This window comes from Sycon ciliatum, chromosome 10, assembly GCF_964019385.1.
Source record: "Sycon ciliatum chromosome 10, ocSycCili1.1, whole genome shotgun sequence".
Taxonomy (NCBI): domain Eukaryota; kingdom Metazoa; phylum Porifera; class Calcarea; order Leucosolenida; family Sycettidae; genus Sycon; species Sycon ciliatum.
In genome coordinates this window covers 110,403-131,499 of record NC_088652.1, presented here as the reverse complement: position 1 = coordinate 131,499, position 21,097 = coordinate 110,403, and the positions used below count along the sequence as shown (strand labels likewise).

Genomic DNA, 21,097 nt, shown 5'->3' with positions numbered 1-21,097 from the left:
CAGGGCGCTTGCATGAACACCCATGCCATGGAGCGCAACGAGTAACTGTTGATGCTGGACGCGATCAAACGCCTTGCTGTGATCCTGTGTGCCCTCCCGACCTATGCAAAGGCTTCAGACAGAAAGCTTTTCTAATAATCCATATAAAAACCATGCAGGCAGGCACAGTGGGTTGGTCTAAGACCATGATTGAGAAACGAGAGGTACCAGGTTCAAGTCCTGCTTGGAAGCGGAAGGATTTTTCCAACCGCGCTGCGACCCACAGTAAATTGGGAACTCGTGGCCTGGCATGAGTAATGCATGGATGTGGCAAATGCTGTCCCTGCGGGAATTTGCGGAAAAAATCCTCGAAAACTTGCGCAAGAAATTGCGGCAGAAAACAACAAAAAATGCGGCGAAAAGTGCGGAACTTGCCAGGAACTCGCGGAATTATTGGCAGAAAATTGCGGATTTGGGCCAAATCACGAAATTTGTTGTATCCTTAGAATCGCTATTTGCGTACTGTGGAAATAACCTACGAGCAGGATCATGGAAAGCACTGTATACTGCGTGAAAAGTGCAGAAAAATGTCAAAAGAAGTGCAGAAAACAACAAAAAACGCGGGAAATCGCGGATTTTTCAGAAAATCGCGGGTTTGGGCCAAAATCGCGAAATTTGTTGCGTCCGTGGAATCGCGATTTCCTGGAAGGACAGCAAATGGGATCGAGGCCTTTGGCCTCTGGTTGGTGGGTGATCTATCCTCCCCCACCGTCTAGGAGCCGCATCTGACGCCTGATCATGGGGTGGTGGCGTCCCACGGAAGCGGAAAGGTGGTTCTTGACCAGGGAGTTGTACGACTCCTTGTTCTTGACCTGCCCGGTACGCGAACCTCGTCGAATTTATTTTATTTATTTTTATATAAAAACCGCTCTGAGAGCGGTTTCAGAAAAACGATCCTGGTGTAGGGCATGCACACAAGAACCTACAAGGTATGTATTTATGTATGTATGTACAGATATTACACAGCAATGAATCAAACAAGTCTCTTTCTGCTGTTACTCCGAGTTTCGTGTGAAAACACTCATGGCATCAGACAGCATAAGTATATGTACGAATGTATGTATGCATGTATGCATGTATGTATGTATAACCAAGAGTAGATAAACAAGAGTGTGCAACTCCGGATCTCTCCTGCACAATCTGCAGATACCCCCACCCACGGCGGAATTTTTTGTTGACGTCACCTTTTTTCAGAAGAACGCGCATTTCGCCGCAGAGCAGTGTGACAGCACGTGCTGGGCACCGACCTTGTAGTATAAAGCCGGCCAAGAGCACGAGGGAAAACTTTCCGAAAGACTCGCAGCTCGTGCATCGTCGAAAAGATTACGTCAACAAAAAATTCCGCCGTGGGCCTACCCATCCGCGAGTTGCACACTCTTGTTTATCTACTCTTGGTGTGACCTACAAGGTAAAAGTATGAAATTAGAACTGGTTGCTCACACGGAATTAATTGAACTGCTTCACCCAAATAATGAATTACGTCATCCAAACTCACCAGGTGTACGAGGTGAGAAGTGCATAGGGTAGAGTACAATGGGATGTATGCATGGTGCCCCCTCCTCATACGTATATACATACGTCGCCAACACATACACACATACACACCAGTCTGTGGGGATTGCCCTAGTAAAATAATAAATACTACTACTACTACACACCCACCCGCACGCACGCACGCACGCACCCACACACACACACACATTGCGGCACGCGTACGCCAAAACAGTCACTTCCACGTGCCCACATGCCAGCCCATCCTCACAGTAATAATCATAGCAGACACACTTGAGGACACACAAAATGATTGCTCAAGTGAAGGAAAAAAGGAGAGGTGGGACAAAGAAGGCGAGTATACGCGGTGCACGCAGCAGAATACGAATGCACACGATGCTGAAAATGGGAGAACAGTCAGAGAAAGGGACGACGAGAATGACACTCGAGGGGAAAATGAAGACAAGAATGACATGCGCGGGGAAATTGAAGACAAGAATGACATGCAAAGGGGAAAACGCATTCATGATAATTTCAAAATTGCAAGGAGAGAAACATGTAGCAGTGCGTAACGCAGTGACGGTCATGGCGAATGGATTCGAAGTGGAGATGTGAAAACAATTGTATTCACTTGCTCTCTCCTAGCAACGAATTACTCTGAACTACAACCTGAAATACAGAAAGAACAGAAAACACAGATGAGTCGCATCATTGTTTGAAAGAGTGTGTGTGAGTGTGAGAGAGAGTGTGTGAGTGAGAAAGAGAGAGAGAGAGAGAGAGAGAGTGTGTGTGTGTGTGTGTGTGTGTGTGTGTGTGTGTGTGTGTGTGTGTGTGTGTGTGTGTGTGTGTGAGTGAGAGAGAGAGAGACAGAGAGAGAGAGAGACAGAGAGAGGGAGAGAGAGAGATAGCAAAATAGATAGTAAGATAGATAAATAGAGGGAGAAAAATGGGGAGAGGCGTTGTAACGGAGCGAGGAAAAGCTGAAGCAACAAGGAATGTACATCATAAGATTTATTGAAAACCAAGGTGTTAGGGTGTTAGCCCGGTTGTATTGTCTGACTAGGGGAACCAAGGTGTTAGCCTTGTATTGTCTGACTAGGGGCGCTGTCACCCCGTCGGGTGCGAGCACCCTTGGACAGAAGCTCTTCACTGAACGACAAGTGTTCATTTTCGCTTTCCTCTTCTGCTTCTGTTGCACAGTTTGAATGTGTGCTTTTTTTTGTACTCTGCTGTCGATCGAACCATGTGCGGATCGATCTCCATAATTTATCTTCCGTTGCCATGACTAGCATTAGTACGCGTTTTGCACTCACTCGCTGCTTGGCACGCTTGCAGCGCATCTTTCTTCTGTTTCCACACAGTGCCTGCGTGCACGGTACTGGATTTGCGATGCCACATCAGCGTTGGTGTGTCGTTGTGCTTCGTTGTTGTTTTGTTCTTGGCTGAGTAGTGGTCGTTGAAAACTGAGAAAGAACAGGTCGTTGACAAGGCGTGGTTTCGATGTGCATGCCCTCCTGTCAACTCCAAACTACAGAGTAACCACTTATGGGTGCTATGTATGCAGCATAATCGCTTATGGGCGCTATGTATTGCGGCATAGCAGAAGAACTATCGCCGTTTAATGTGGGAGCAATCCAGTTTGCTGATGACATCTCTATACGATGTAGCAGGGAGTCTCCGGAAGCTGTTTCTGCACACCTTTCAGCTGCTGTTCAGCACATGGCCACCTGGCACAAGGGTCGAGGTTTAATTCTTAAAGAAAGAGAGGCACAGATATTGCCTATTCCCCCATCCCCATCTCAAGCACTTGAGCTGCATGTCATTTGTAATGGGCAGACGCTGCCTGTTGTGAAAACGGCCAAGTATATTGGCCTACATTTCGACTCAGACTTGAGCTGGAACACCATGACAAGCCATGTTGCACGCCGCGTTGCCGCTAAGATTGGGCTACAAAATCGAAGAGCACCATGTTTGCCTTTTTCTTGCCGTGTTCAGTTTTTCAGTATCCACCCTGATTAAACAGCGAAGGAGGAGAATGACAGGAAACATCCTGAGAATGTCCCCCAACACGCCCGCCCGCAAAGCCATGAACATCTACTTGACCCAAGACTCCCGAGGCCGGCCAGGGCGCCCAAGAAAGACGTTGGCAACCAGCTCTGCGGAGGACATGAGAGAGGCCGGAATGACTTTCACCACAGTGTGGGATCTCGGCCTGGCGACTGAGAGGACAAGGGACAAACCAGCATGGAGAGCGATGGTCTACAACTAATGATACTGAACTGGAACAACGGAAAGATTCATCAAGAGACAGCAGCGGACCGAACATTAGTGTTGCACAATATTAATGTTCCATTATGCGGAACTGTGTTATTATTATTATTATTATTAAAGAAAGGGGAAGCTTTGCGAAAACGAATTGTACAAGCCGAAAGCCAAACTCCTACAGTACTCCTCATGCATGACATTGTGATGGACTAGTTGACTACAAAACAAGTTGTTTCACACGGCGTACGTTTGGCCGTTTCTTAACTCATATCCTTATGTCCTTTTCCTTTCTACATTTATTTAGAACGAGGTCTGTCTCGTTGTCCAGGAAACGATCAATCAGCGACATTCCCGCCAAGGGCCTTATCAGAGTTTAAAGCCCGCTCAATCGTTATTTTACTACTCTTGATGACGCGTCGAGGGCCTTGGATTAGTTTAAAGCCCGCTGAATATACTCTAAGCTGGTGCGTACAACTCCCTGTATGCATAATACTACGGTGCAGATAATGAACTCTGCATAACGTGTACGGTGTACTACTAAAAGCTACGCAATTCAGAAGTGTGTACGGTTTTTGCCTCCCGTATTCTTTCATCTGTACGAATTTCCTTTGTCAACAGCTTGCGGAAACCTATAAAAAGCGAGGATCAAAGTCATTAGAGTTATCGACAAGGGGCTCTCAAAGCCCCTAAATAGCTCCACAAGCTACATACATATGAATAAGAATGAAGCTCGCAATAAGAGCCCAGCATTTCATTTGCTTCCATTCTACTTTTAGTAGTCCTAAGTGGTGCTGAGTTACCATAACTTACCAGAAGAAACTATTCTTTCATACCACACCAAGTCTCTCTGCACACAAACCACAAAACTACCCAATATAGTGGTACACAAGCATAATGGAAGTGAGATAATGCATGTAACCTCGTTCTAAAATAGTTAGTGCATGGCAGGGAGGGTCTTATGGCTTGTTTGTGCCCTTCAGGTTTGCCCTCGGGCCTACGACCCTCAGGCTAACCTATCGGGCACTAAAAAGCCATAAGGCCCTCCCTGCCATGCACTAACCTATAATTATGGCTCAACATCCGATTTTCAAATTGCACACCTGATGAGCCGTCACGAACCATACGGCCAAACGTACGTCGTGTGAAACAACTTGTTTTGTAGTCAACTAGTTCATCACAATGTCATGCATGAGGAGTACTGTAGGAGTTTGGCTTTCGGCTTGTACAATTATTATTTTTATTATTATTATTATATTATCAGAATTTAACTCTGCATCTGCTGCCTATGCCCGGTTCTTATCGTCTTATCAGGATAAGCGCCTAAATAGTTTGTTCAAACGTGCGGCTCGCTCGGTGTGCAGGGCAGCCCCTCGCACACACAAAGCTCCCTTACTTGAACACATGAACGCCCATACCCTCAGCATATACACCCACATGCACATTCTTGTACTCATTTGGTGCTGCCTGAACAAATGTGCAAGTACTCTGTTTGCAAGCTTTTTCACCCGTAGTCCCTCTCTCCGAACACGAGGAGGGAGCAGCAGGTTACTCATCATTCCTGTGTCCACCACTGCATCCTCAGCTAAGCGCATTAGCCATGCTGGAGCTATCCTGTGAAACCAGCTCCCAGACACAGCACGCCTCGAAAGAAAGCGCTCCACTTTCAAATCGCTAAGCCTGGCCTTTCTGTTAGGCAGTACCCTCAACTAGGATGAACTCATCTGCTTCACTACCTCTCTCTCTCTCTCTCTCTCTCTCTCTCTCCCTCCCTCCCTCCCTCCCTCCCTCCCTCCCTCCCTCCCTCCCTCTCTCTCTCTCTCTCTCTCTCTCTCTCTCTCTCTCTCTCTCTCTCTCTCTCTCTCTCCCTCTCCCTCTCCCTCTCCTTCACAATTTTTCAAGTTTTCAGAGCTGCTTTCCCAAATATAATGAACAAGAGTATGAAAGATGTGACTCGAAGAATACCCCAAAATCGAAGAAGAAGGATAAAGAAAGAAGCTTCCAGTGACAGCGGAGCAGCAAAAAGACCGAAAGAGCCTGGCCCGATTGTGCCCTGGTATCCCTAGATTAGTTTTCTGGAGAGAAACGGCTGGGTGAGGTTGGATCAAAGGAGAGAAATGGCTGGGTGAGGTTGGATCAAAGGAGAGAAATGGCTGGGTGAGGTTGGACCAAAGGAGAGAAATGGCTGGGTGAGGTTGGACCAAAGGAGAGAAATGGCTGGGTGAGGTTGGACCAAAGGAGAGAAACGGCTGGGTGAGGTTGGACCAAAGGAGAGAAATGGCTGGGTGAGGTTGGACCAAAGGAGAGAAACGGCTGGGTGAGGTTGGATCAAAGGAGAGAAATGGCTGGGTGAGGTTGGACCAAAGGAGAGAAATGGCTGGGTGAGGTTGGACCAAAGGAGAGAAACGGCTGGGTGAGGTTGGACCAAAGGAGAGAAATGGCTGGGTGAGGTTGGACCAAAGGAGAGAAATGGCTGGGTGAGGTTGGATCAAAGGAGAGAAATGGCTGGGTGAGGTTGGACCAAAGGAGAGAAATGGCTGGGTGAGGTTGGATCAAAGGAGAGAAATGGCTGGGTGAGGTTGGACCAAAGGAGAGAAATGGCTGGGTGAGGTTGGACCAAAGGAGAGAAACGGCTGGGTGAGGTTGGACCAAAGGAGAGAAATGGCTGGGTGAGGTTGGACCAAAGGAGAGAAATGGCTGGGTGAGGTTGGATCAAAGGAGAGAAATGGCTGGGTGAGGTTGGACAAAAGGAGAGAAATGGCTGGGTGAGGTTGGATCAAAGGAGAGAAATGGCTGGGTGAGGTTGGACCAAAGGAGAGAAATGGCTGGGTGAGGTTGGACCAAAGGAGAGAAATGGCTGGGTGAGGTTGGATCAAAGGAGAGAAACGGCTGGGTGAGGTTGGACCAAAGGAGAGAAACGGCTGGGTGAGGTTGGACCAAAGGAGAGAAACGGCTGGGTGAGGTTGGATCAAAGGAGAGAAATGGCTGGGTGAGGTTGGACCAAAGGAGAGAAACGGCTGGGTGAGGTTGGATCAAAGGAGAGAAATGGCTGGGTGAGGTTGGACCAAAGGAGAGAAATGGCTGGGTGAGGTTGGACCAAATGAGAGAAATGGCTGGGTGAGGTTGGACCAAATGAGAGAAATGGCTGGGTGAGGTTGGACCAAAGGAGAGAAATGGCTGGGTGAGGTTTGACCAAAGGAGAGAAATGGCTGGGTGAGGTTGGACCAAAGGAGAGAAATGGCTGGGTGAGGTTGGATCAAAGGAGAGAAATGGCTGGGTGAGGTTGGACCAAAGGAGAGAAATGGCTGGGTGAGGTTGGACCAAAGGAGATAAATGGCTGGGTGAGGTTGGATCAAAGGAGAGAAATGGCTGGGTGAGGTTGGACCAAAGGAGAGAAACGGCTGGGTGAGGTTGGACCAAAGGAGAGAAACGGGTTGGGTGAGGTTGGATCAAAGGAGAGAAACGGCTGGGTGAGGTTGGATCAAAGGAGAGAAATGGCTGGGTGAGGTTGGACCAAAGGAGAGAAATGGCTGGGTGAGGTTGGAGCAAAGGAGAGAAATGGCTGGGTGAGGTTGGACCAAAGGAGAGAAACGGCTGGGTGAGGTTGGACCAAAGGAGAGAAACGGCTGGGTGAGGTTGGACCAAAGGAGAGAAACGGCTGGGTGAGGTTGGACCAAAGGAGAGAAACGGCTGGGTGAGGTTGGACCAAAGGAGAGAAACGGCTGGGTGAGGTTGGACCAAAGGAGAGAAACGGCTGGGTGAGGTTGGATCAAAGGAGAGAAACGGCTGGGTGAGGTTGGACCAAAGGAGAGAAATGGCTGGGTGAGGTTGGACCAAAGGAGAGAAACGGCTGGGTGAGGTTGGATCAAAGGAGAGAAACGGCTGGGTGAGGTTGGATCAAAGGAGAGAAACGGCTGGGCGAGGTTGGACAAAAGGAGAGAAACGGCTGGGTGAGGTTGGACCGAAGGAGAGAAACGGCTGGGTGAGGTTGGACCAAAGGAGAGAAACGGCTGGGTGAGGTTGGACCAAAGGAGAGAAACGGCTGGGTGAGGTTGGATCAAAGGAGAGAAACGGCTGGGTGAGGTTGGATCAAAGGAGAGAAATGGCTGGGTGAGGTTGGACCAAAGGAGAGAAACGGCTGGGTGAGGTTAGACCAAAGGAGAGAAATGGCTGGGTGAGGTTGGACCAAAGGAGAGAAACGGCTGGGTGAGGTTGGATCAAAGGAGAGAAACGGCTGGGTGAGGTTGGATCAAAGGAGAGAAACGGCTGGGCGAGGTTGGACAAAAGGAGAGAAACGGCTGGGTGAGGTTGGACCAAAGGAGAGAAACGGCTGGGCGAGGTTGGATCAAAGGAACACAACACGTCCATCACATCACTCGGCGTGGATTTTGATGTATTGGGCATAAAACAAACTTAGAAGACTCGGACTCACGCTGATGCCTGGGGCTTCACGAGGTGTTTGTCGTGCTGGAAACAAAGCGTCTCTGCAAGTTTGTATCCCTGGTGATGGTTTGGCCTGGAGAGCAGTATATAAGTGGTGCCTTTCAGGCACAATCTTCCTCAGCCTACTCAAGCTCAACTGATGAGGGGTGAATTCCCCGAAACACTGTGTATTGAGCAGGGAGTGGTGCTTTCTTGCAGGTTTGCCGAAGGAAGGTGCGACGTGCTCCTCGTGTGCTCCGGATGGCAGTCGTGAGTCATTCAAGTGTCAAATTCGGCAAGAAGCGTGTGTTCCTAGTTGGAACAATCAACTTCTTGGGCATAAAAGATGGAAGAAAAGTGAATGGGCTCTGGTAACCTCGAAGAAACTAATCGAAACGAGAAAGAACCCGGCCATATTGTGCCACTGTGTTCATAGATTGGGTTCCTGGAAAGAATCGAGTGGTGGTCGAGTTTGGGCAAACAGAATGCACCACGTCCGTCACACCCACTGTCGGGCCCAGAAAATCTGAGAAATCACCTGTTTTATTTCTCGCTCACAGCTTCACTCGCTTCCATTCTACCCACTTCGATTAGCCTCAGTGAACAACTGTGCAATTTTCTAAAATCAGGCAAAGAGTTGTTCACAATGGGAAAGAGGTCACCTCGGTAGGCCGGTTTCCTCTTCGTCGTCGCGACATAAAACTTCAACGGCGTTGAGAGTACTCAGTGAAAAACATTCACGGATATTAGCTCGAGTCGAACCCTGTCCGCGGAAATCTGTGCCGCGTCCTCTCCTGGGTCTATACAAGTGCCTGATGTACATTAAACCCTGCTGTACATTAAACCCTGGTGTACATTAAACCCTGATGTACATTAAACCCTGATGTACATTAAACCCTGATGTACATTAAACCCTGATGTACATTAAACTCTGATGTACATTAAACCCTGATGTACATTAAACCCTGCTCTACATTAAACCCTGATGTACATTAAACCCTGATGTACATTAAACCCTGCTCTACATTAAACCCTGATGTACATTAAACCCTGATGTACATTAAACCCTGATGTACATTAAACCCTGATGTACATTAAACCCTGCTGTACATTAAACCCTGATGCATTAAACCCTGATGTAACACACCAGTGGAGAGAGATGCATGTTTGCCTGGCTATAATATCTGGCCCGGTGGAACTGGTCCGGTTGGTCAGGCCATGGTCGCACCAACCTTTTGACCTCCAACATGTGTGTACTCAGCTGAGTAGGTCATGTGACTACCCTACATATCATACACAAACTGTATGAAAGTCATGTGACTACCCGTCATATAATACACAAACTGTATGAAAGTCATGTGACTACCCTCCATATCATACACAAACTGTATGAAAGTCATGTGACTACCCTCCATATCATACACAAACTGTATGAAAGTCATGTGACTATCCTACATATCATACACAAACTGTATGAACTGAGACTAGGGTAAGGCGGGACCAATCAAAGACTGCTTCCGCCGGTCCTGTATATACAGACTACCCCAGACACAGTTCTGCATGACCCAACACAACACCACAGCAGTATAGACCACCATTGCCCATCTCCATGGAGACAAAACACACTGCGATTCACAAACCTTTTTGGCCAGAAAGACTTCCGCATACACCGGCCCTGCGACGGCTGTCGGTAGCGATGCCGCTCGAGCTTCTTCCTCCGACTGGAACACAGGAGTGCTTGCACTTGTTGCAGCCGATGACATACTTGCGTCAGTGATCGGAGTGGTCGTGGATGTGCTAGCGGTGGTGACGGTGGTTGAGTTAGGTGTGGCAGCGACGTTGGTGGTTGCAGCAGCGGCCATTGTGTCATTCTCTCCAGCATCGCGGGCAAGACAGAGCTGAGAGAAAAGTGAAAGGTTGGCAATGTTTACAAACTCGGATGGAGAGCCAAGGATTGCAATTTTAAAAGAAAGAACCAAAGCTCACAAGTTAACCGTAGTTGTGCAACACTGGCAACTACCGTATTTAACTACCGTAGTTGTCCAACACTGGCAACTACCGTATTTAACTACCGTATTTAACTACCGTATTTCCCCGGATAGAAGTCTTACACCTTTTTACACAAAAATACAAGGGTGGGAAAGGGGGTGCGACTTACAATCGAGAATTATTTACTTCTGAAGTGATCATGAGGAAACAACATTGCTGAAATCTGAAAATGGGCGTGCAACTTATAATCGAGGAAATACGGTGTAAGCTTGATATGGATGAGTCATGACGTACAACAGTCAGCACAATGATGTCTGACATTCGACCACCTGACGTTCATGTGACAGATTTGGTCATGTGATAGGTTAGGTCATGTGTTAGCCTGATAGGTTAGGTCATGTGATAGGTTAGGTCATGCGTTAGCCTAATATGTTAGGTCATGTGATAGGTTAGGTCATGTGACAGCTAAGGTCATGTGACAGCTAAGGTCATGTCGGGTAGCCTGATAGGTTAGGTCATGTGATGGGTTAGGTTGTTTGATGTTGTTGTTGTATTATACTTCATCGGTCATGTGACAGCTAAGGTCATGTGACAGCTAAGGTCATGTGATACGTTAGGTCACATACACTTACATCATGTGGAGTCATATAATTATTGTCGGCTGTGGTGCATTCAACAGCGGCATCTGGGAACCTGTTGGGGCGACGAAGAGACAGCTCCTGAGCACCACACACACACACACACACACACAACACAACACAGTAGCAAGCAAATGAAACAAAGATCAAAACGTGTGTACTGGTTTCAAAGAGATGAAATCGAGAGCAACATTTCTCTTCGTCGCCAGATGGCGTATACTTGAATTTTCGCAATTCATGATGTCGCTGCTCAATCAAACAAGGGTTCAAAAGCACAGAACTTCACACCACTGGAACGCTGAGTTCCATACCTGTCCAGCGGTGGATCGTTTGTAAAAGATCTTCCGCAAATCACCGGGGTTATGAGTGCTTGGGCAATGATCAATACAGTGTGCATACTATACAGTGTATAGAAATCCACTGTATTGTATACAGTGGATACTATGCAGTGTATTTCTATACACTGCATAGAAATAGATTGTATACTATGCAGTGTATACTATACAGTGTATAGTATACACTGTATAGTATACACTGTATACTATGCAGTGTATACTATACACTGCATAGTATACAGTGTATTCTATACACTGCATTCTATACACTCAGTGTCTGCTCCAGGATTGTAGGACAGCCGGGTACACGTGTACCTGGCGCAACCATTTCAACCGGGTGGGAGCCGGGTACACATGTACGCCCAATGATCTAAAGGCGAATGGATAAGCCGCATTTAGAAAAGAGAGGACAGGAATTAGAAAATTACGAAAGAAGAAGAAGTATCTGACACATACAAGCCATGTAGTCAGTCCTTTCAAAGTTCGAAAGTGTAAAGTACCAACCGGGTCACAGGTGACCCGGTACTATATTTTCAACTGGGTCCAAGCGCCGCCCAACCGGGTGGATTACCCGGCTCACCCGGCGCTGGAGCAGACACTGACACTGTATTCTATGCAGTGTATAGAAATAGAGCGAGATATCTTGTCATCTGGCGCCCGGGTCACTTTACAAAGTGAGATATCTCGACACTTGTATGAAATGGGTTTAAGAGACACTGGGAAACATTAAAACATACCTCATTGCCAGAGCCAGGTGTAGTTGATGTCTGAAAGGGTTTACGAGACACTGGAAAATATTAAAACATACGTCATTGTCAGAGCCGGGTGTAGTTGATGTCTGAAAGGGTTTAAGAGACACTGGAAACATCAAAACATACCCTATTTCCAGAGCCGGGCGTAGTTGCTGTGGTACCGGTAGATGATGGCATAGTGCTGGTACGGAATGCTGGGAGCTCTATATCGTCGTAGTTGTGATCCTGGGATGGATGCGGTGCACATGACTCAGCACTGCTAGCGGCTGCAGCAGACTCCTGTATAAAACACACACACACACACCACATGCAAACACACACACACACACACACACACACACACACACACACACACACCACGCAAACACATACACCACGCAAACACACACACACACCACATGCAAACACACACACACACACACCATGCAAACACCCCCCCCCCCCCACGCAAACACACACCAAGCAAAGACACGAACGCAAACACACAAAGCCCACGCAAACACCCCCCCCCCCCCCACGCAAACACACACACCCCACGCAAGCACACAAACGCAAACAAACACCCCACGCAAACACACACCACATGGAAGCACACACCACATGGAAGCACGCACACACAACAGAAACACACGCCGCGCGCAAACACGCACGCCACGAAACCACACTTACACAATATGCAACACACACCGAGAAAGTGTTAACAAAGTCTACAAAACTGTTACATAATGGAGTGTAAGTGCTGAGGCAGAGGGCAGAGTAGGACGTGTACAAAACAAGGCCGGTGAAGACAACTAGAAGCACAGTGCTCATTAAGTACATGTGCAGCAGAGCAGTATACACAAACAACAGAGGCGAACGGCAGTATACACAAACAACAGAGGCGAACGGCAGTATACACAAACAACAGAGGCGAACGGCAGTATACACAAACAACAGAGGCGAACGGCAGTATACACAAACAACAGAGGCGAACGGCAGTATACACAAACAACAGAGGCGAACGGCAGTATACACAAACAACAGAGGCGAACGGCAGTATACACAAACAACAGAGGCGAACGGCAGTATACACAAACAACAGAGGCGAACGGCAGTATACACAAACAACAGAGGCGACCGGCAGTATACACAAACAACAGAGGCGAACGGCAGTATACACAAACAACAGAGGCGAACGGCAGTATACACAAACAACAGAGGCGAACGGCAGTATACACAAACAACAGAGGCGAACGGCAGTATACACAAACAACAGAGGCGAACGGCAGTATACACAAACAACAGAGGCGACCGGCAGTATACACAAACAACAGAGGCGAACGGCAGTATACACAAACAACAGAGGCGAACGGCAGTATACACAAACAACAGAGGCGACCGGCAGTATACACAAACAACAGAGGCGAACGGCAGTATACATAAACAACAGAGGCGACCGGCAGTATACACAAACAACAGAGGCGAACGGCAGTATACACAAACAACAGAGGCGAACGGCAGTATACAAAAACAACAGAGGCGAACGGCAGTATACACAAACAACAGAGGCGACCGGCAGTATACACAAACAACAGAGGCGAACGGCAGTATACACAAACAACAGAGGCGAACGGCAGTATACACAAACAACAGAGGCGAACGGCAGTATACACAAACAACAGAGGCGAACGGCAGTATACACAAACAACAGAGGCGAACGGCAGTATACACAAACAACAGAGGCGAACGGCTGTATACACAAACAACAGAGGCGAACGGCAGTATACACAAACAACAGAGGCGACCGGCAGTATACACAAACAACAGAGGCGAACGGCAGTATACACAAACAACAAAGGCGAACGGCTGTATACACAAACAACAGAGGCGAACGGCAGTATACACAAACAACAGAGGCGAACGGCAGTATACACAAACATGAGAGGCGAACGGCAGTATACACAAACAACAGAGGCGAACGGCAGTATACACAAACAACAGAGGCGAACGGCAGTATACACAAACAACAGAGGCGAACGGCAGTATACACAAACAACAGAGGCGAACGGCAGTATACACAAACAACAGAGGCGACCGGCAGTATACACAAACAACAGAGGCGAACGGCAGTATACACAAACAACAGAGGCGAACGGCAGTATACACAAACAACAGAGGCGAACGGCAGTATACACAAACAACAGAGGCGAACGGCAGTATACACAAACAACAGAGGCGAACGGCTGTATACACAAACAACAGAGGCGAACGGCAGTATACACAAACAACAGAGGCGACCGGCAGTATACACAAACAACAGAGGCGAACGGCAGTATACACAAACAACAAAGGCGAACGGCTGTATACACAAACAACAGAGGCGAACGGCAGTATACACAAACAACAGAGGCGAACGGCAGTATACACAAACATGAGAGGCGAACGGCAGTATACACAAACAACAGAGGCGAACGGCAGTATACACAAACAACAGAGGCGAACGGCAGTATACACAAACAACAGAGGCGAACGGCAGTATACACAAACAACAGAGGCGAACGGCAGTATACACAAACAACAGAGGCGACCGGCAGTATACACAAACAACAGAGGCGAACGGCAGTATACACAAACAACAGAGGCGAACGGCAGTATACACAAACAACAGAGGCGAACGGCAGTATACACAAACAACAGAGGCGAACGGCAGTATACACAAACAACAGAGGCGAACGGCAGTATACACAAACAACAGAGGCGACCGGCAGTATACACAAACAACAGAGGCGAACGGCAGTATACACAAACAACAGAGGCGAACGGCAGTATACACAAACAACAGAGGCGAACGGCAGTATACACAAACAACAGAGGCGAACGGCAGTATACACAAACAACAGAGGCGACCGGCAGTATACACAAACAACAGAGGCGAACGGCAGTATACACAAACAACAGAGGCGACCGGCAGTATACACAAACAACAGAGGCGAACGGCAGTATACACAAACAACAGAGGCGAACGGCAGTATACAAAAACAACAGAGGCGAACGGCAGTATACACAAACAACAGAGGCGAACGGCAGTATACACAAACAACAGAGGCGAACGGCAGTATACACAAACAACAGAGGCGAACGGCAGTATACACAAACAACAGAGGCGACCGGCAGTATACACAAACAACAGAGGCGAACGGCAGTATACACAAACAACAGAAGCGGACGGCAGTATACACAAACAACAGAGGCGAACGGCAGTATACACAAACAACAGAGGCGAACGGCAGTATACACAAACAACAGAGGCGACCGGCAGTATACACAAACAACAGAGGCGAACGGCAGTATACACAAACAACAAAGGCGAACGGCTGTATACACAAACAACAGAGGCGAACGGCAGTATACACAAACAACAGAGGCGAACGGCAGTATACACAAACATGAGAGGCGAACGGCAGTATACACAAACAACAGAGGCGAACGGCAGTATACACAAACAACAGAGGCGAACGGCAGTATACACAAACAACAGAGGCGAACGGCAGTATACACAAACAACAGAGGCGAACGGCAGTATACACAAACAACAGAGGCGAACGGCAGTATACACAAACAACAGAGGCGAACGGCAGTATACACAAACAACAGAGGCGAACGGCAGTATACACAAACAACAGAGGCGACCGGCAGTATACACAAACAACAGAGGCGAACGGCAGTATACACAAACAACAGAGGCGACCGGCAGTATACACAAACAACAGAGGCGAACGGCAGTATACACAAACAACAGAGGCGAACGGCAGTATACACAAACAACAGAGGCGACCGGCAGTATACACAAACAACAGAGGCGAACGGCAGTATACATAAACAACAGAGGCGACCGGCAGTATACACAAACAACAGAGGCGAACGGCAGTATACACAAACAACAGAGGCGAACGGCAGTATACACAAACAACAGAGGCGAACGGCAGTATACACAAACAACAGAGGCGAACGGCAGTATACACAAACAACAGAGGCGAACGGCAGTATACACAAACAACAGAGGCGACCGGCAGTATACACAAACAACAGAGGCGAACGGCAGTATACACAAACAACAGAAGCGGACGGCAGTATACACAAACAACAGAGGCGAACGGCAGTATACACAAACAACAGAGGCGAACGGCAGTATACACAAACAACAGAGGCGAACAGCAGTATACACAAACAACAGAGGCGAACGGCTGTATACACAAACAACAGAGGCGAACGGCAGTATACACAAACAACAGAGGCGAACGGCAGTATACACAAACAACAGAGGCGAACGGCAGTATACACAAACAACAGAGGCGAACGGCAGTATACACAAACAACAGAGGCGAACGGCAGTATACACAAACAACAGAGGCGACCGGCAGTATACACAAACAACAGAGACGAACGGCAGTATACACAAACAACAGAGGCGAACGGCTGTATACACAAACAACAGAGGCGAACGGCAGTATACACAAACAACAGAGGCGAACGGCAGTATACACAAACAACAGAGGCGAACGGCAGTATACACAAACAACAGAGGCGAACGGCAGTATACACAAACAACAGAGGCGACCGGCAGTATACACAAACAACAGAGGCGAACGGCAGTATACACAAACAACAGAGGCGACCGGCAGTATACACAAACAACAGAGGCGAACGGCAGTATACACAAACAACAGAGGCGAACGGCAGTATACACAAACAACAGAGGCGAACGGCAGTATACACAAACAACAGAGGCGAACGGCAGTATACACAAACAACAGAGGCGAACGGCAGTATACACAAACAACAGAGGCGAACGGCAGTATACACAAACAACAGAGGCGAACGGCAGTATACACAAACAACAGAGGCGAACGGCAGTATACACAAACAACAGAGGCGACCGGCAGTATACACAAACAACAGAGGCGAACGGCAGTATACACAAACAACAGAGGCGAACGGCAGTATACACAAACAACAGAGGCGAACGGCAGTATACACAAACAACAGAGGCGAACGGCAGTATACACAAACAACAGAGGCGACCGGCAGTATACACAAACAACAGAGGCGAACGGCAGTATACACAAACAACAGAGGCGAACGGCAGTATACACAAACAACAGAGGCGACCGGCAGTATACACAAACAACAGAGGCGAACGGCAGTATACATAAACAACAGAGGCGACCGGCAGTATACACAAACAACAGAGGCGAACGGCAGTATACACAAACAACAGAGGCGAACGGCAGTATACAAAAACAACAGAGGCGAACGGCAGTATACACAAACAACAGAGGCGACCGGGCAGTATACACAAACAACAGAGGCGAACGGCAGTATACACAAACAACAGAGGCGAACGGCAGTATACACAAACAACAGAGGCGAACGGCAGTATACACAAACAACAGAGGCGAACGGCAGTATACACAAACAACAGAGGCGAACGGCAGTATACACAAACAACAGAGGCGAACGGCTGTATACACAAACAACAGAGGCGAACGGCAGTATACACAAACAACAGAGGCGACCGGCAGTATACACAAACAACAGAGGCGAACGGCAGTATACACAAACAACAAAGGCGAACGGCTGTATACACAAACAACAGAGGCGAACGGCAGTATACACAAACAACAGAGGCGAACGGCTGTATACACAAACAACAGAGGCGAACGGCAGTATACACAAACAACAGAGGCGAACGGCAGTATACACAAACAACAGAGGCGAACGGCAGTATACACAAACAACAGAGGCGAACGGCAGTATACACAAACATGAGAGGCGAACGGCAGTATACACAAACAACAGAGGCGAACGGCAGTATACACAAACAACAGAGGCGAACGGCAGTATACACAAACAACAGAGGCGAACGGCAGTATACACAAACAACAGAGGCGAACGGCAGTATACACAAACAACAGAGGCGACCGGCAGTATACACAAACAACAGAGGCGAACGGCAGTATACACAAACAACAGAGGCGAACGGCAGTATACACAAACAACAGAGGCGAACGGCAGTATACACAAACAACAGAGGCGAACGGCAGTATACACAAACAACAGAGGCGAACGGCAGTATACACAAACAACAGAGGCGACCGGCAGTATACACAAACAACAGAGGCGAACGGCAGTATACACAAACAACAGAGGCGAACGGCAGTATACACAAACAACAGAGGCGACCGGCAGTATACACAAACAACAGAGGCGAACGGCAGTATACATAAACAACAGAGGCGACCGGCAGTATACACAAACAACAGAGGCGAACGGCAGTATACACAAACAACAGAGGCGAACGGCAGTATACAAAAACAACAGAGGCGAACGGCAGTATACACAAACAACAGAGGCGACCGGCAGTATACACAAACAACAGAGGCGAACGGCAGTATACACAAACAACAGAGGCGAACGGCAGTATACACAAACAACAGAGGCGAACGGCAGTATACACAAACAACAGAGGCGAACGGCAGTATACACAAACAACAGAGGCGAACGGCAGTATACACAAACAACAGAGGTGAACGGCAGTATACACAAACAACAGAGGCGAACGGCAGTATACACAAACAACAGAGGCGACCGGCAGTATACACAAACAACAGAGGCGAACGGCAGTATACACAAACAACAGAAGCGGACGGTAGTATACACAAACAACAGAGGCGAACGGCAGTATACACAAACAACAGAGGCGAACGGCAGTATACACAAACAACAGAGGCGAACGGCAGTATACACAAACAACAGAGGCGAACGGCTGTATACACAAACAACAGAGGCGAACGGCAGTATACACAAACAACAGAGGCGAACGGCAGTATACACAAACAACAGAGGCGAACGGCAGTATACACAAACAACAGAGGCGAACGGCAGTATACACAAACAACAGAGGCGAACGGCAGTATACACAAACAACAGAGGCGAACGGCAGTATACACAAACAACAGAGGCGAACGGCAGTATACAGAAACAACAGAGGCGACCGGCAGTATACACAAACAACAGAGGCGAACGGCAGTATACACAAACAACAGAGGCGAACGGCAGTATACACAAACAACAGAGGCGAACGGCAGTATACACAAACAACAGAGGCGAACGGCAGTATACACAAACAACAGAGGCGAACGGCAGTATACACAAACAACAGAGGCGAACGGCAGTATACACAAACAACAGAGGCAAACGGCAGTATACACAAACAACAGAGGCGAACGGCAGTATACACAAACAACAGAGGCGAACGGCAGTATACACAAACAACAGAGGCGACCGGCAGTATACACAAACAACAGAGGCGAACGGCAGTATACATAAACAACAGAGGCGACCGGCAGTATACACAAACAACAGAGGCGAACGGCAGTATACACAAACAACAGAGGCGAACGGCAGTATACAAAAACAACAGAGGCGAACGGCAGTATACACAAACAACAGAGGCGACCGGCAGTATACACAAACAACAGAGGCGAACGGCAGTATACACAAACAACAGAGGCGAACGGCAGTATACACAAACAACAGAGGCGACCGGCAGTATACACAAACAACAGAGGCGAACGGCAGTATACACAAACAACAGAGGCGAACGGCAGTATACACAAACAACAGAGGCGAACGGCAGTATACACAAACAACAGAGGCGAACGGCAGTATACACAAACAACAGAGGCGAACGGCAGTATACACAAACAACAGAGGCGACCGGCAGTATACACAAACAACAGAGGCGAACGGCAGTATACACAAACAACAGAGGCGAACGGCAGTATACACAAACAACAGAGGCGACCGGCAGTATACACAAACAACAGAGGCGAACGGCAGTATACATAAACAACAGAGGCGACCGGCAGTATACACAAACAACAGAGGCGAACGGCAGTATACACAAACAACAGAGGCGAACGGCAGTATACAAAAACAACAGAGGCGAACGGCAGTATACACAAACAACAGAGGCGACCGGCAGTATACACAAACAACAGAGGCGAACGGCAGTATACACAAACAACAGAGGCGAACGGCAGTATACACAAACAACAGAGGCGAACGGCAGTATACACAAACAACAGAGGCGAACGGCAGTATACACAAACAACAGAGGCGAACGGCAGTATACACAAACAACAGAGGTGAACGGCAGTATACACAAACAACAGAGGCGAACGGCAGTATACACAAACAACAGAGGCGACCGGCAGTATACACAAACAACAGAGGCGAACGGCAGTATACACAAACAACAGAAGCGGACGGTAGTATACACAAACAACAGAGGCGAACGGCAGTATACACAAACAACAGAGGCGAACGGCAGTATACACAAACAACAGAGGCGAACGGCAGTATACACAAACAACAGAGGCGAACGGCAGTATACACAAACAACAGAGGCGAACGGCTGTATACACAAACAACAGAGGCGAACGGCAGTATACACAAACAACAGAGGCGAACGGCAGTATACACAAACAACAGAGGCGAACGGCAGTATACACAAACAACAGAGGCGAACGGCAGTATACACAAACAACAGAGGCGAACGGCAGTATACACAAACAACAGAGGCGAACGGCAGTATACACAAACAACAGAGGCGAACGGCAGTATACAGAAACAACAGAGGCGACCGGCAGTATACACAAACAACAGAGGCGAACGGCAGTATACACAAACAACAGAGGCGAACGGCAGTATACACAAACAACAGAGGCGAACGGCAGTATACACAAACAACAGAGGCGAACGGCAGTATACACAAACAACAGAGGCGAACGGCAGTATACACAAACAACAGAGGCGACCGGCAGTATACACAAACAACAGAGGCGAACGGCAGTATACACAAACAACAGAGGCGAACGGCAGTATACACAAACGACAGAGGCGACCGGCAGTATACACAAACAACAGAGGCGAACGGCAGTATACATAAACAACAGAGGCGACCGGCAGTATACACAAACAACAGAGGCGAACGGCAGTATACACAAACAACAGAGGCGAACGGCAGTATACAAAAACAACAGAGGCGAACGGCAGTATACACAAACAACAGAGGCGACCGGCAGTATACACAAACAACAGAGGCGAACGGCAGTATACACAAACA

At 48.1% G+C, this 21,097-nt stretch overlaps 1 protein-coding gene across 2 annotated transcripts in view; it reads right to left on the bottom strand.

The window, feature by feature from the left end:
• Positions 1-1,808: 1,808 nt before the first annotated feature.
• LOC135825955 (uncharacterized) overlaps positions 1,809-21,097 on the bottom strand; it is a 39,621-nt gene continuing 20,332 nt past the window's right edge. Inside the window, exons 9-12 of one of the 2 annotated variants that reach the window (XM_065338596.1) lie at positions 12,055-12,207; positions 10,836-10,922; positions 9,855-10,112; positions 1,809-2,199 (exon numbers count right to left, since the gene is read on the bottom strand). In XM_065338596.1, coding sequence (XP_065194668.1) covers positions 2,158-2,199; positions 9,855-10,112; positions 10,836-10,922; positions 12,055-12,207 — 540 coding nt within the window. In that variant the 3' untranslated portion in view covers positions 1,809-2,157. The remainder of the gene's footprint in view (positions 2,200-9,854; positions 10,113-10,835; positions 10,923-12,054; positions 12,208-21,097) is intronic. The other variant, XM_065338597.1, reaches the window with a different exon arrangement.